Raw genomic sequence first — 14,671 nt, 5'->3', positions numbered from 1 at the left:
TCAGGGTTTGAATTAATGACGCCCCTTCATACGTCACAGACAGAATATATACATACGTCAAATCAAAACCACAATGACTTTTAACACGGTTTAAAAGAACGTTGTCTTCTATCTCGTCTGGAACACGAGCCCCACATCCTGCCAGACACTGTTCCTCTTTCCAGAGACAAACATGACCAACTTCTCACCTATAAATGAGTCTAACTAATGTATGTGTGTGTATGTGTTGACCTTACATGCTCTCTCATCTCACCCGTTGCACTTCTGACCTTTTACCAGACCAGAGGCTCATCCTTATGTGTAATAACCTAACTCAAACTATATGTACTATGTTGAATAAATGTTTTAATCAAGAACCTCTACTAAAAGCTTAATAAAAGAATATAAAAGTATAACAGACAATTTGAATAACCTAGTAATTCAAATAGCCTCGTCTAGCCTGCTCCTCAGAATAACTTAGACTCTGCTTTCACTTCTGCAAACTCTCTGCAACTTCCCGTCAACTCCTGCAACTTAGTCTTTCTGAAAGACACACACTGTTTAAACCTCTGAATGCAATATCAATGCTGCAGATTATATTATTAATGCAATGGTAATGATGATGATTATTTAACAATAGCAGTAAAATAATTTCCCTGCTCCACAGTAACAAGTCCATTTTCAAAATGTAAGGAGTAAAAGTACACAGTTGTCTCAAGTACTACTGAAGTAAAGTACAGAGACCTGAACATTCTACTTAAAGCACAGCACTTGAATATATGGCTGTAGAAGGGCAACAAATCAGGCTTTTTTTCTTTATAAATGTTTCCTGTGGAAACTGTATATTTTATACAGATTTATGGGACCATTTAGTAAAAGACACAAAGATGTCATTGCAAAGATGACTGATGGTTTCTGACTGGACTAGAACTGGTGAAACTGTGAAAATAATAATCGCTTAAAAGTCACAATTTTGAGCTCAGGCTGATTGCTTCTCATACAAGCTTGCAGCACATAAACAGAGCCACAGCCAGGACTATAGACATTAAGTCCAGATTGCTTTGGCAGAGTCTCAACACTCAAAGAAATGGACAAGAATAAACTGGAAAATTCCTTTCACTGTAATGCTTTTTTTTTTTTTTTCAATTAAATTTAGCCTAAAATCTGTTTAAACACTGGGTGATATGTTTTGTGACTGTAAATCTAAATGTGTGTCTATGTGAATACACAGACTGAAGTTAACAGGTTTAGAGGTAATGTTTGAGCCTCTGGTCATAATAAATGAAAGGAATAAGCTATCAAATGACAGTTCAGGGTTTAAAGCTTTTCTATCTCTGAATTAATTGGAGCTATGAGTGTAAAAGGAGGCAAGACGGACTGCTGAGTCTGGAAAGCAAGCAAAGATATGATTAAGCTTTGAGCTGCCATTTAAATTTAAATTTGTATAATAGGGAATAAAGTAATTGGTTAGAAAGTAACAACCATGAGATAAGAGATAACGAGAAATAACTTGTGTCAGCATAATGTGAAGGTGAGAAAGATTAACAGGGAGTAAGACTTAAAAAATGTGTTAGAGGAGTCTTTACTGAGGTGACAAAAGAGTACAAGGGCAAATTAGTTATAAGAAAAAAGAAGGCAAGAAGCGAGGCGGGGAAACAGAAAAACAAAAAAACAACAACCCTGCAATCTTCACTATATATACACAAACTCAATACATATACATATAAGCCTGGATGCTATATAATACTTCAGCTTCTGTCCGTTTTATATTCAGTTATATTGCCTATATTGGTAATGTTCAAAACACCAATGCATAAAAAAAATCGTTAAACCTGCTTTCCAGAAATTTTGGAGTTAATCTTCATCTGTTTAAAGCCCTGTTCTGTAACTGCCTGATCATGTTGATGCTCGGATGTACGGGCTTCCGATGAGTCCCTGAAGGCAGCGCTGGCCCTAGCAGTGATTATTGAGCTCCCGGGAGACTTCATGGAGAGGGAATGAGATGAAATAGGACTTGAAGCCGGATCATGGCGGCGCCTCTCGGGCGGGACACCTTACCTGAACACTGGTCTTACGGTGTCTGCGGGGACGGCAGGGTCTTCTTCATCAAGTGAGTGGGATAACAAACGCTTTATCGCGCCGTCTCTCCCGGTTTAACGGGAGTTGGCGGGGTCTGCCCGGTGTTTTCTTCCCGGCGGTGTAACAGGTGTTTTTCCCTCCTCTCTCTGTCTGTGCTGCAGCGATGAGACACGGACCACTACCTGGCTCCATCCCCGCTCCGGTCAACCTGTAAACTCTGGACACATGATACGCTCAGGTAGCTAGCTAAGCTAGGTCTCCAGGGCAGTTTCACCTGTGCTTATTTCGCATATTTGCTTATTTAACGGTGTTTGTCGCTGCTAACTTCACTATACGGTCCGGGCCCGACAAAGTTTCAAGTGTTACGAACAAGTCTGTTGTCTGGTTTTATTTTAGACCTGCCTTGCGGATGGGAGGAAGGTTTTACGGACGAAGGGGCCAGTTACTTCATAAAGTAAGTTCCTTACAGACATATACTGCTGCCGTCTCCGTTACTGCTACCTGTGCGTTACTTGAAGTTGCCGTGCAGCTTAATATGGCTCCTGGCTCGAACTCCCTGCTACTAGCAGGAATAATGACCGCTGGGACAGTGCGGATTTAAATGGGGTGTGCCTGGGGCTAACCTGCTGAACCTCTAATGACCTCACTGCTTTCATTTGTGCTGTGCGTGAGAAGCGGCTATCAGGTGTTTGTCATGTTCTCGCGTTCTGCCTTTTGGTACAGACCCACACTCACGTGTGTTTGCGAGCTTTTACGAGAGTTAATTTGTTATACAGTGATAAGAGATGATCTCTGGTTAACTTCCTCATATCCCAGAAGTAGTTTGAATTTTTTTTTTTTGCATATTTTAGCTCCTGGATAACCTACAGAGTTTATTGTGTACTACAGGGCAGCAGATAGTTGTTTAGGCTGATAACCATGTAATAAAGAAATCCTGATGGACATGTGACCTCTTTCAAGATTACCAGTAAGCAGACTTGCAGCTTCTTAATACTAACCCTCTATGATCAGGTTCTACTAACCATTGTATAGAACTGTATGGTTTGGTTGTTGGGCTCACAATATACTATAGATGTGTTATAGGTTTTCCACCATATATCTTTAACTTGAGATTTAAATGTAAAGGCATTTAAAATTGGCAGGTTAATGACTCTGGTAATTAGGTCAGTGTTTAATTGACTTGTTAAAGCTATGGGCCAGTGATGGGCTCTGCCAAAGATAATTACTGTTGTTGTTTGAATGCATTGTTTTGTAAATGCATTCATATCATATTAAAGTTGTATTATAAGTTTAACATAGTCAAATAAAAAGACTCCTACAAACAGCTGTAGGAAAGAAACACAACTCTCATTGCGTACATAACAATTAAACCCTTCTGGCAGACTGACTCTTATGTAACACAAGCTGAAGACACACATGCATACCTACACCCATGACATAATCTGTATTATCAAGAATTTTACAGTGTAAATATTATATTATGGTTTGCAGGTAATCTTAGTAACCTGATTACTGACATTTGATCCTTAATCAGCGGTCTTTTAATAAGCTTTTCCGACCCTACAAATTAATTGTAGGGTCGGAAAAGCTTATTAAAACTCAGATTATGTGAGAGTCAGGCCCCCTGCTGAGACACAGTCTGTAGTCTTCTCTCGGTATCAGCTGTTCACTGCAGTGTGAGGTATGGTTTCTTTTCTTTTTTTTGGGGGGGGGGATAACAGTGCATGGGGTTTTTTGGGCGTCAGTGACGGACTTATAAGATTAGGAGTAATGACAAACCTTTTTGTTTTTGTCTTTAGTGTCTCAGATGGATTATTCTATATATATATATATATATATATATATATATATATATATATATATATATATATATATATATATATATATATATATATATATTCAAAATTCCCAGGAATACTGATCTACTTGGTTACACTTTTGAGTTTTTGCTGAAACTGCTTGAATGAGATTAAAGTTTATTGTCATATGCTGATAAAATGCACAGTAATACTGAAAGGTGTTTCTAAATTGATAAACACCGTAAATATCAGCATGATCTTAATCAATAAATGTGTGAATTATGGTGGGAGTGTGGATATAAACTCAGTGCATTAGCTGCTAAACATTATTTCTTTACTGTCCTGCGTAATTGTATCCTTATAGAAAAGTGCCAAAAATTGACTGCAGTGAAAACAACAATGAAACTGTTTTACAAAACCTCACAAAAGATGCTCACTGGTTTTTTGTTTTGTTTTTTTAGTTGATATCTGATAAGTGAAAAAGATGAATGTCTTGGGGCTGTGTTGTGTTCTGCCTCGTTATCCCTGATGCAGGAGCTTATCTCTGCATCTTCAGTGATGTATGAAATGAAAGCAAAATTCTCACTAGAAAAAAAAAAGCTCTTTGACCCTCCTTTGTCCTCTCAGTGAGGTAAAACTTTAAGATGCAGTTATTTGGCGACTTTAAACTTTAAAAAGATCTTTTTATGAAAAAAGAGTCATAAAAAGAGTTTGGAAATTCAGACCATATCTTTGTTGTAAAGAGTCCAGATCGGTTGAGCAGAATAGTTTTGTGTGTTTGGCAGTGTAATCCAGCAGACAGAGAAGGAAAAACACTTGTTTAGTGCCTGAACAGAAAAGTTTGGGACTTTGGTGGTATTGACTCGGAATTTCACTCTGGGTTTCATTCAAAACATGAGACTTCAGATTGCAAATGTGAAGACACGCTGAGACCTACAAGGACTGGACAAATCGTCATGTAAAGGCTTTTTTTTTCCTACCAACTTTGAGAGGATTGAAAGTCAGGAGGGAATTCAATAAACAGCTGGAACTAGCTGGAATTTTAGCAGTAGACAGAGTTATTGTATGCACTGAGTTTGAGATTGCGTTATTTGAAGATAGTTAGAGAGGCAAGACAAAGATGGTTTGGACATGTGCAGAGGAGAGAGTGCAAATATTGGATATATGATGTGAAATATGGAGCTGTCATGCAGGAGGAAAAGAGGAAGACCACAGAGAAGATTCATGGATGGAGCAAAGGAGGACATGTAGAGGGTTGGTGCAAAAGCAAAACAATAAAAATGTTTTATTTATCCATCCAGCCATCCCTTTTCCTTCACTTATTCAATTCAGGGTCATGCGGGGTGGGAGCCTATCCCAGCTGCCATAAAGAGAGCAGGGGTAACCCTAAAGAGGTCTCCAGTCTGTTGAATGGCTAACCACCATTTATTACTGATTGTTTATATCTTTGGAAACCTAGTTTAGCATTCATGTTTTTTTCCTCTGTGTAGGTATTTACATAAGCTTCTGTAGGAAGGAAGGTTAACACCTGTTAGAGCGCTCATGGGCCACTCAGTTGTTCAGTAATCAGTGTTTTTAAGGTCCTGAAATGTCCTTAAAACGCCCTCAGGCAGATTTAGTGCTTTACATTTTCTCTGTGCTGAGAGAATTAAGTGGCATTGCAGATAACGGAGAGAAACGATTGGTTATGTTGCACTTTATGGTTTTCTTTGTGTGGAAGCTCTTTTCTTTTTTTCTTTTTTTTTTTGGCTTATGTTTAAATACTGTCTGCTTCATTGCAGATCACTATTTGTGGGGTAATTAAAAATCTTGTAAGCCGTGACCGGGGATATACATTTTGGTTGGGATTGTCTAAAAATAATCCTGAATGGGGATATTGAAAATACATAAAATCTGCAGTTACTGTCTTTTTAAAAATATCTAGTCTAGTGTATGTTTTTTTTTTTTTTTTAAATAAAACCTTTTATTTTTGCAACACTTTGATTTAGCTTGGCATAGCGCTCAATCTGTGATGTAATTGGCCATCAAGCTGTTGGCAGGCAGTTTCTTTGTTTGAGATGCATATGGCTTCAAAGTATGTGGTGCAACCACCACCACCACCACAGCCTTGATGCTTTGCGTCGTCTTGATTGTGATGCACCCTCGCATTGCGCCACATATTCTTGAGGAGCCATTTCTGTCTCAACAGTTCGTTTCATACTAGACGTCCTTGTAGCAAAGCTCTCTGCGAGCCTGATGAAGATGCCACGTATAACTCACACTTGGGACGTGGGACTCATGTGGTCGCATGCTCTCCTGTGCACATATACATGTTCACACTCGCATCTCTGAACTCTCTGAAATGAATGTGGGGAGTGGCTTCACTGGTCCGTCATCACAAAACAAAACACAAAAAATAGGAGGGTGTCTCTGGGCTTAGTGCGACTGTGCGTTTGTAGAAATGCTAGTTCATTTTTCTGTTGTAGTGGGGATTTGACCTGTTTGATGGTTAAAGAGTGCATGATCTTTAGTGTCATTATACAGAGCACAATGCAATTGGGCTTGGATCAGAGATGATAAAAAAAAATAAAAAAAAACAATCCCCAAACTAAACAGCAACCTAAAAGACAAAAATAGACTTAGCCAGTGTAAAGTGTCAAAGCTTGCAATATCTTAAGGAGTACACATCCCTCTGACGTTTGATTCATTCAGACTGATGGCAACCTGTTGGCAGTCTATCTGTATTTATCTATTAAACAGCAATTATTTGCAAACCTTTGACAAGTCGAACTCCAGCTATTTAGTTTCTGGACAGGTTCCAGAACGTTCTCCAGTCCAGCTTGGAATTGGATATAAATATATAAATTGTAGTACATACAGTCCTATGAAAAAGTATTTGTTACATTGTTTCAGTTAAAACAAATTTTCTTTAGATAAAGATAACTCATAAAAATGAAAGAAAATACAATTTTAAACATACCTGGAAAAATATGCAAATACAAATGTGGATTAAAAAAACAACAACCAGATTTTAACTCTTGAAAACAAGAAGCCTCCTGCTTTGCTGAAAACTATGTGAACATGTATCTGTAATGTATTTTTTTAAACTCATTATACCTCGATTGGGATTCAAAGTAGATACGATGCTTTCAGCTCTTTAGGTTAACCGCAGTAGAAATAGTAATTTATAGCATTACATGCACATCATTCTTCAGTGACGCTCAAGCATTCAAGTGAAATAACAATAAGCACATTCCTGAGTCTTTGGGGGGGTCAAGCTTCAGGTATTTCAGGTATTCTTAAGATGATAGAGATACGTCTGGAACAGGAACAAACATTTTAGTTTGTCCTTGTTTTAATTGGCTTATGGCTGATATTTTTTTGAACAGAAAAAAACCCATGGTGAATTAATAACACTCTTGACATCTAATATCCTTTCCACGTCAAAGCCATACTATTTATCTAGAGGCCGAATTTATGTAACAGCCCCCCAGGACTCCATTGTTGGAGCCTCATCTATCTGGAAAAATGCTTTTCATGTTTTTATTACTCGCAAAAAGGACGATGCAGCTCCCTCTGTGTATCTGTGCGGATTTTGTTTGGCCACTCCGTGACACTGCTAACAGCGTGTTTTTTAGAAAAACAGCTCAATTTTATTCCTTTCCCCATTACAGCACCTATTATTGATGTCCTGTTTTAAGGTGGACTGGATGTACCGACCAGTTGATTGTATCACATGTAATCTCAAGTCTGCTTGCAGATTTGTGGAGGTGAGGAAACGGGCAGGGTTTGAACATCTTTTTCCAGCTCTGTTCCTGCATTATTTAGATATTTCTGACAGTTTTAACCAAATGCAGTGCTATGAATTCTCTCTTTGGAGAGACTGCGTGAAAGTGTACTCTGTAACCTCTTATAAACCAGTTCTTTTTCATTCATTGTTGTCTATGTGCATAACCTGTGTCTAGCTTGGTGACTGGAGTCACAGTGTGAGCATAGTCACAGGTGAAAATGTTTAATTTTTTTGTCACAGCGACACAAGAACGTGATTGTCTTCAACATATCTGTGCGGCTCCCAGAACTGTTGATGAGCTCACTGTAGACAACAATCAAGAGCCAGATCGTTTGTCTGCCCCTGGCTGTTTGCTTGGTTACTTCATTTCCGTCTGTCCCCAAACTCGGATACAGTTGTTCTTTGCCTGGACTTGCTTTAATAATCCTCTCTTATACTCTCCCCTGGACAAGGGGGATGTAAGTATGACTTGGGTTTGTTTGACGAGTTCCTCTGCTGCAGACAAGACCCTCTCACGTAACCTCTCTTCAGAAGTTGTCCCGAGGCTGTTTGTTTAAGCATGTTTGAAATAGTTCCCTGGTTGTACCCGTTTTGTGATTTTTTTTTTTTTTCGCCCTCGTAGCTATGTGCATGCACACAGACATGATGTCTGATTCTGTCTTCCCCCGAAGGGCCTACAAACAGATTTTCTTCCCCCTTATTCTGCAGCTACACCCAGCAGGGGGCTCCTGGTACAGGGAGGTGGGGAGCATTGCCAGTCTGGCCCAAGAAGGGATAAAATTCTTGCAGGAAAGGCTGCATGACTATAGCTTCACTGGAGGGGATTGAAAGAAGGCAGGGGGCAGTGAGGAAAACTGAAACCAATGCCATACACACACAGTGAAACAAAGAAGTAAGTGAGCAGATCTGAGAGATGTCAGATTCCTGTTGGGTAGATCAGCTAGCCCAGTCCTGCAGGCTTCAGTCTTGTCTTTTGCCATTATCCTGGATATTACTTTATCTGGAAGTAGCTTTTTTCCAACTTGTTAATGTTTTATGTGTTTTTTTTTTCTCTATCAAACAAAAATACCAAATGTTTTAGGATTCTTAGATGTAAAGTTTGCAGTCATGGTTTTGAAAAAAAAAGTTTTACCCATCAGTGCTTCATAATAAATCATGTGGTCCTTAGGAGCTCCTTAAATGACTTGAATATAACTTCAGACAGAACAAAACACAACAGGTTTTACCATTTCTTTATTTATCTAGGAAGTACAAAGCTAAAATGCTGAAACAGTATGCGAAGAAACTAAGTATACCCCATGATACCGTAGCTTGTAGACCCATCTTCAGAAGCAATAATTTGAATGATTCTGTATAACTTTTAGTCTCGCACATCATTTTGGAGGAACTGTGGCCCACTCTACAGAGTTGCTTCAGTTCATTCAGGTTTGCAAAATCAGATTCTGGGGTAAATTTTCTTGGAAATCCACCTTGGGAAGACTGGCAGCTGTGTTAAATGTTTCCTTGTTTGTGAATAATCTGACCATAGATTGATATTGTTTGGAAGTGGGCTTATAACACTTCTTACATTGATAGGAACCAACAATTCCTTCTCTAAGATCATTGATTACCTCCTGGATACCTGATTGTTTCCTGATTGCTGCCAACACCTCTGCTTTTATAGGGGTAGGTACACTTTGTCAGTTATCGAGTACATTTGTATTAGCAGCACCTGGCTCCCACTTTCTCTCTTAATTCTCATGGAAGCAGTAAATGTGGACTTAGTTTTTCACATACTGCTTCTGCATCTTTGCTCAGTTTCGAAATGATGACCTGGTATAATATGTCATCTTGTTGTTGTTCATCTGAGATTGTATTTACTTAATTTCTAGACCTGCTAAGGACCAGACGATTTATTATCGTTATTTAGATATAACGATATTTTGATATGTAAAATCTGTAAAATCTGCTACAAATATAAACACTCGAGCTTTGCCTGAACGACCGTGACACTGACACTGAAAAACTAAGGATGCAGGTTGTGATGAGATGATGATCTTCAAAATTGTGTTTGGTTTAGGGCTGCCACGATTTGTCGACTAGTCACGATTACGTCGACTATCAAAATCGTCGACGACTGATTTAATAGTCGACGCGTCGTTTGAAGCTTTGTAAGATCCCAAAAGACGCAGGAATAAGTAGCAGGATTTAAGAGTGTAATAACGGACTGAAACAGAAGATGGCAGCATTGCATATACAAGGATTCCAGCTGCCGTTAAACCCCGAAGAAGAAGAAGAAGAAGAAGAAGCTGTGTCCCAGAATTCATAGCGCGGCCCAGCGCAGTTTCCAACAATGGCGGCAGCTAGTTAGTTTTAATGTTACTCTTATTATTCTTTCTGGGTCACAAAATAAACGTTTAACATATTTTCAGCCGAGAATGTAGCTGTGTAAACTTCAAATATCAGCTCAGTTTATCAGGACACCACATATTTTCAAAAGCGCTCCGACGTTTTCGGAGACGTCTGTTACCCACTAGCTCGATAGCTAGCTGGGGGCTAGGTCACTAGCGCCGTGAGAACACCGGACTCCCCGCAAATCGTTTTCAAACCCACCGCCGTCTTTCGCTACTCAGGTTAAATATATATGAGTCACTTAGATAAATTAAAAATGTTGTTGTTTGGCTTTTTTTTTTATTTTTTTTTTTAGTATTTTATTTGTTCCTGAGTAAATCGGTTTGTCTGAGATTAAAGTTATAGTTTTTACACAGCTGAATAAACGTCAAGCAGACAGCTGATTATCAGAAGTGTGAGATGCTGGAGAATATACTCCAGTGTCCTGTTATATTTTAGATAGCAAGGAGTTTATTAAACTTCACCGAAACAATCTGCAAATTTCATTAAAATTGAATAAACTATCATCTTGTCTTTATTTTTAGTTAGCACCTTAAAAGCTTAAAGCTGTAAGCTAATGATAGTTATATAAGAGCAGATGCTGCTGGTGCAATAAGCTAGTTTTACGTCCAGTGGATGATGATGATCTGATTAGTCGACTAATCGCATAAATAATCGGTGACTAATCGACTATCAAAATAATCGTTTGTGGCAGCCCTAGTTTGGTTCCTCTGTCATTTGAATTCGGCGTGATTGGCGGGGTAAGCACAATGATAGTATCACGAAGCCGTGACAAAGAGGCTTCTCTCAAAGCAGCTTACAATAATGTCGGGAGTATGGATGGCCTTGCAAGACTTAAACACTTTAAGGCTCCGAGTTACATTGGCTGTAGATAGCATCGGCACTGCTGCTGAGTAGTTTTTGTCCTGTAATGTTGACTTTGTTAAACCTTCAAACGGTTTGCTGAACAGGTATGCTTTTTTTTTTTTTGTCAGCAGTGTGTGGGTTCCAGTTTTTATCAGTGTCACACATTCAGACCTTCAACCCACCCAGCATGACTGTAGTCTTGATGGAAAAAGGGAAAAAGAGCATTTCCATTAAGAGAATACAGTGCTCCTACTCTCTCTCTGCATTGTAAAATAGCCTTGAATTATTATCAAGCAAACAATGAACAGGACGCAATGACAAGATTAGTAATGAGTCACAGCAAAAAAGGTATTTTTGCCTGGAAAGATGGTGTATTATGGATGTAAGCTGGGTGATGTATTAACAAGTGTTTTTCATTTCTCAGACCCTGGGTTTCTGATGAGTGCTTGCACCCTAGGTGAACACGAAGCTGAATGGACCTAAATATAGGTGTTATGTACAGAGAAGGCTTTGCTGTATTAAATCTGAATCCGCATGAAAGACCGTTTTGATGTGACTTGAAACGGGTAGTAATACACAGGAAAAGCATGTTTTTCCTCATTTTGATGGAAAATCTTTTTCGAGTTTTTAATAAAACTGAAGAACATAGGGCTGGTTTGTGCTCGCCATCTAGAGCCCTTTGTTCTTAAGTGAAAAAGAGGCTTTGTTTTCCTGTGGAGCCCTGGCTAAACCAAAGAATCAACAGTTCTCTGGCAGACAAATAAAGCCTGGAAGAGAAAGCTTTGACAACAGCAGATTTTGTTTTTAATTTTATTGTTATCATTGGTTGAGAGTGCTGAGCGATTTCTGCTTTTCTTCCTAGAACAGCAGGAAAGTTAAAGATTATTTCATGCAAATGTCAGCCCAAGGACAACATTTATATCTAATGTGGTCTTCACTGGCTTTTTTTTCTGTTCTTAATAGCATTCCCTATAGATATTTACTTCTAACACCTGCTTCTCTACAAAGGACTATTTCTTAACATGTGCCAGGATTATATTGGTTTTCTGACATGCTTTTGCCTCTCAGACTGTCATCTAACACACCTAATATAGACTTAATGTAAATTAGTAACTTCCCAAGGTGTCGAAAGGTAAATAATTCTCTCACCTGCTCTGGGCTTTAACTTATTTGCTTCTAAATAGCTAAAAGCTGTAGAGGTCACAGTGTTTTTTCTTTGGTATTTGACTAGAACAATGCCAGTTTTATGTATATGACAGTTTTAAGCAGCACTTAGTTCATTTTGACCATGCTCTTTTTTTAAGCATTAAAAAATCCCAAATCTCCCTGTGCAAGAATGTTGGCTCTGGAGTGGAGCAAATATTTGATGTTTGCTCGCCTCATAAGGTGAGAGAGATTTTTATAGGATGAGGATGTTTGTAGTGAATGACTTTGGAAACAAGATGAGTGCATTTTCATCAGAATTTAGAAGCCTTCCCATGAGATGGCATCTGCTCAGGCTGCTCCTATTACCTTTTCCTTTTCTTTCACGGTTTCCCCCAGGCTCTGCTTTTCACATACACGGTATGTGAAAAGCAGTAGCTTAGTAGATGTTTCAGTAGCTGATTTTGGTCAGTGTCTTACCTATTCTCTGTTTCTCTTACCTTCAGTTGCTCACCACTCTTTGTTATCAATGTGAGAATTGTGAAGAGTTATTTCAGTCCTGAAAGCCTTGCCAAGGGATCTAATACACTGCTTTTTGTCATGACTATAGTATAAAAAAGTAAATGTTCTGATAAGCAAGTCTTCACAGAAGTCCACCTAATGAAAATACTTTTCTGGTATTGTTGTACGAATTCTATATAAATTGGATGAGTCAAGCATCCAGTCATCACTTATTCAGTATTGCTAATATTGCACCAGGTTTTGACAATTACGCCTCATTTCATTTTGGACATTTTTAGCTAATGCGCCCAAAAAAAACGATGAGCCATTCCCTTAAATTCTTCCTTCAACCAAGGTTTTAGGGACTGTGGGTGGAAAAATGCACCCGTCTAAATAATGTTTCTCAAATGATTCCAATTTAGTTATTTGAAGTAATTTGGTAACGAAAGCCTAAGTTAAAATAAAGACGTTTCTGATCAAAAAAAGTAAGATCAAAAAATGAGATTTAAAACTTTGAACTGCAGATGGAGGTATCAATGAAAAGACACAAGATGAGTCAGTGTTTATATCTGACTCACTTTATTCATCCTGAAAACCCACAGAGATTCAGACAGCATCTCCACTGGCTAATGATTTGAAAAAAAGCTCTCTGTGTGTTTGTGTGCTTAATCACATTCTTTCACTGGTTCGTAATACTGGAGAAACTCTTAACTCTGACCAACTTGAAAGACTTCTTTGATCCTTTTAGACTCATTTTATACTTATTGCAACCTGCACTTTGATAAAAGTGTTTATGTCTTTGCACTCACAAAGCACTGTTTTCAAATGTCGGTGTTACAGGATGTTAAGTGTACATGACCTGCAAAGATGAGATTGACATATTACTTTGTGCAACACTGAATAAAGACAATAGCACATCAAAATTTAACAGATATTTGTGACCTTTAATTTGCATGGTACACTTGTTTCTCTGCAGTTTCTTCTGGAATTACATTTTCACATTATGAATAAATTCCTTTGTATCAAACCATACCTAAAACTTATTTTAAATACCTTTGTAAAAGGTTGTTATCTTATGTGTATGGATGAACATATATGAAAACTGATTTATTTCCTTTGTATCTAATGAGCTTTAAATCATGAGAATAGTACAGCATCTACAGAAAAGAGACATGTATGTGCTGCTTTATATAGATTATAGAGATTAGAGGGATAACTGCCCAGCTCACTGTTTTTTACCCACTGGTTTTTAGTGTGGATTAAACAAGTGAAACCCAATATGTAAATTACTGGGCTTTAAATGTGGCAGTGATAGGCCCTCATCAAACTCACAGCATTTCAGGTTTTTGCTCTTAACTATAATTTATGCGTTTCCTCAACTCATTGTTGTGTCAAACAGACTCCACAATCCACATACTGGCACTTTCTTCAAGGAGTAGTTTTCCTGACAGTGCACCTTCAGTATTCTTAAGGGACTCTTCTCTTCTTTTCCTCTTCTTTTGTCTTTCTCTTTGGGAAAGACCTTAGTCTTTAGGGTCGTGTGTGTGTGTGTGTGTGTGTGTGTGTGTGTGTGTGTGTGTGTGTGTGTGTGTGTGTGTGTGTGTGTGTGTGTGTGTGTGTGTGTGTGTGTGTGTGTGTGTGTGTGTGTGTGTGTGTTTAACACCATCTTTGGAGTTGGTCTGAAAATGGATCTCTTGAATATTTAACCTTGCCCTGAGGCTGTGGTATTAATCCACAGACTCTTACAGAGAATCTGAGTACAGCACTGATCTGGCAGGCTGATATGTGCTTTATTGTGACATTTAATGGGAATATGATGGATAAGATGTAAAAACAAAGCAGGATGACAATTTGCACATAAAATTTCTGTGCAGCTTTTTGTGTGCTTTTCAATTCATACATATGCTGACAAACAGAGAAAGGGGTCTGGTATTGGATAAATAGCCACAGGCACCCAAAAAAGTTATTAAAATGATTAAGAGGCTTACAGCCGTAAAATGATTATGTGCATGTGAACAATTTTAAAATGACTGCTCCAAATGGTCCTCCATTTTAAAAGGGATTGCGATCCAAAACATGACTACACATTATAATACTTTTGGTAATTGCAGATCTTTTCTGAACTCTTAATGACAAAGTGTCCTGTTGTGATCATTTACAAAGT

At 38.4% G+C, this 14,671-nt stretch overlaps 1 protein-coding gene across 4 annotated transcripts in view; it reads left to right on the top strand.

Annotated features, from left to right (window-relative positions):
* Positions 1–1,834: 1,834 nt before the first annotated feature.
* Positions 1,835–14,671, top strand: part of LOC308391691 (pleckstrin homology domain-containing family A member 7-like) — a 146,222-nt gene continuing 133,385 nt past the window's right edge. Inside the window, exons 1-3 of one of the 4 annotated variants that reach the window (XM_080874371.1) lie at positions 1,835–2,089; positions 2,220–2,296; positions 2,455–2,512. In XM_080874371.1, coding sequence (XP_080730497.1) covers positions 2,007–2,089; positions 2,220–2,296; positions 2,455–2,512 — 218 coding nt within the window. In that variant the 5' untranslated portion in view covers positions 1,835–2,006. The remainder of the gene's footprint in view (positions 2,090–2,219; positions 2,297–2,454; positions 2,513–14,671) is intronic. The other 3 variants (XM_080874369.1, XM_080874370.1, XM_080874372.1) reach the window with 3 other exon arrangements.

This window comes from Rhamphochromis sp. 'chilingali' (assembly GCF_963969265.1).
Source record: "Rhamphochromis sp. 'chilingali' genome assembly, chromosome: 2".
NCBI lineage: Eukaryota > Metazoa > Chordata > Actinopteri > Cichliformes > Cichlidae > Rhamphochromis > Rhamphochromis sp. 'chilingali'.
This window is presented reverse-complemented; position numbering and strand designations above follow the sequence as displayed.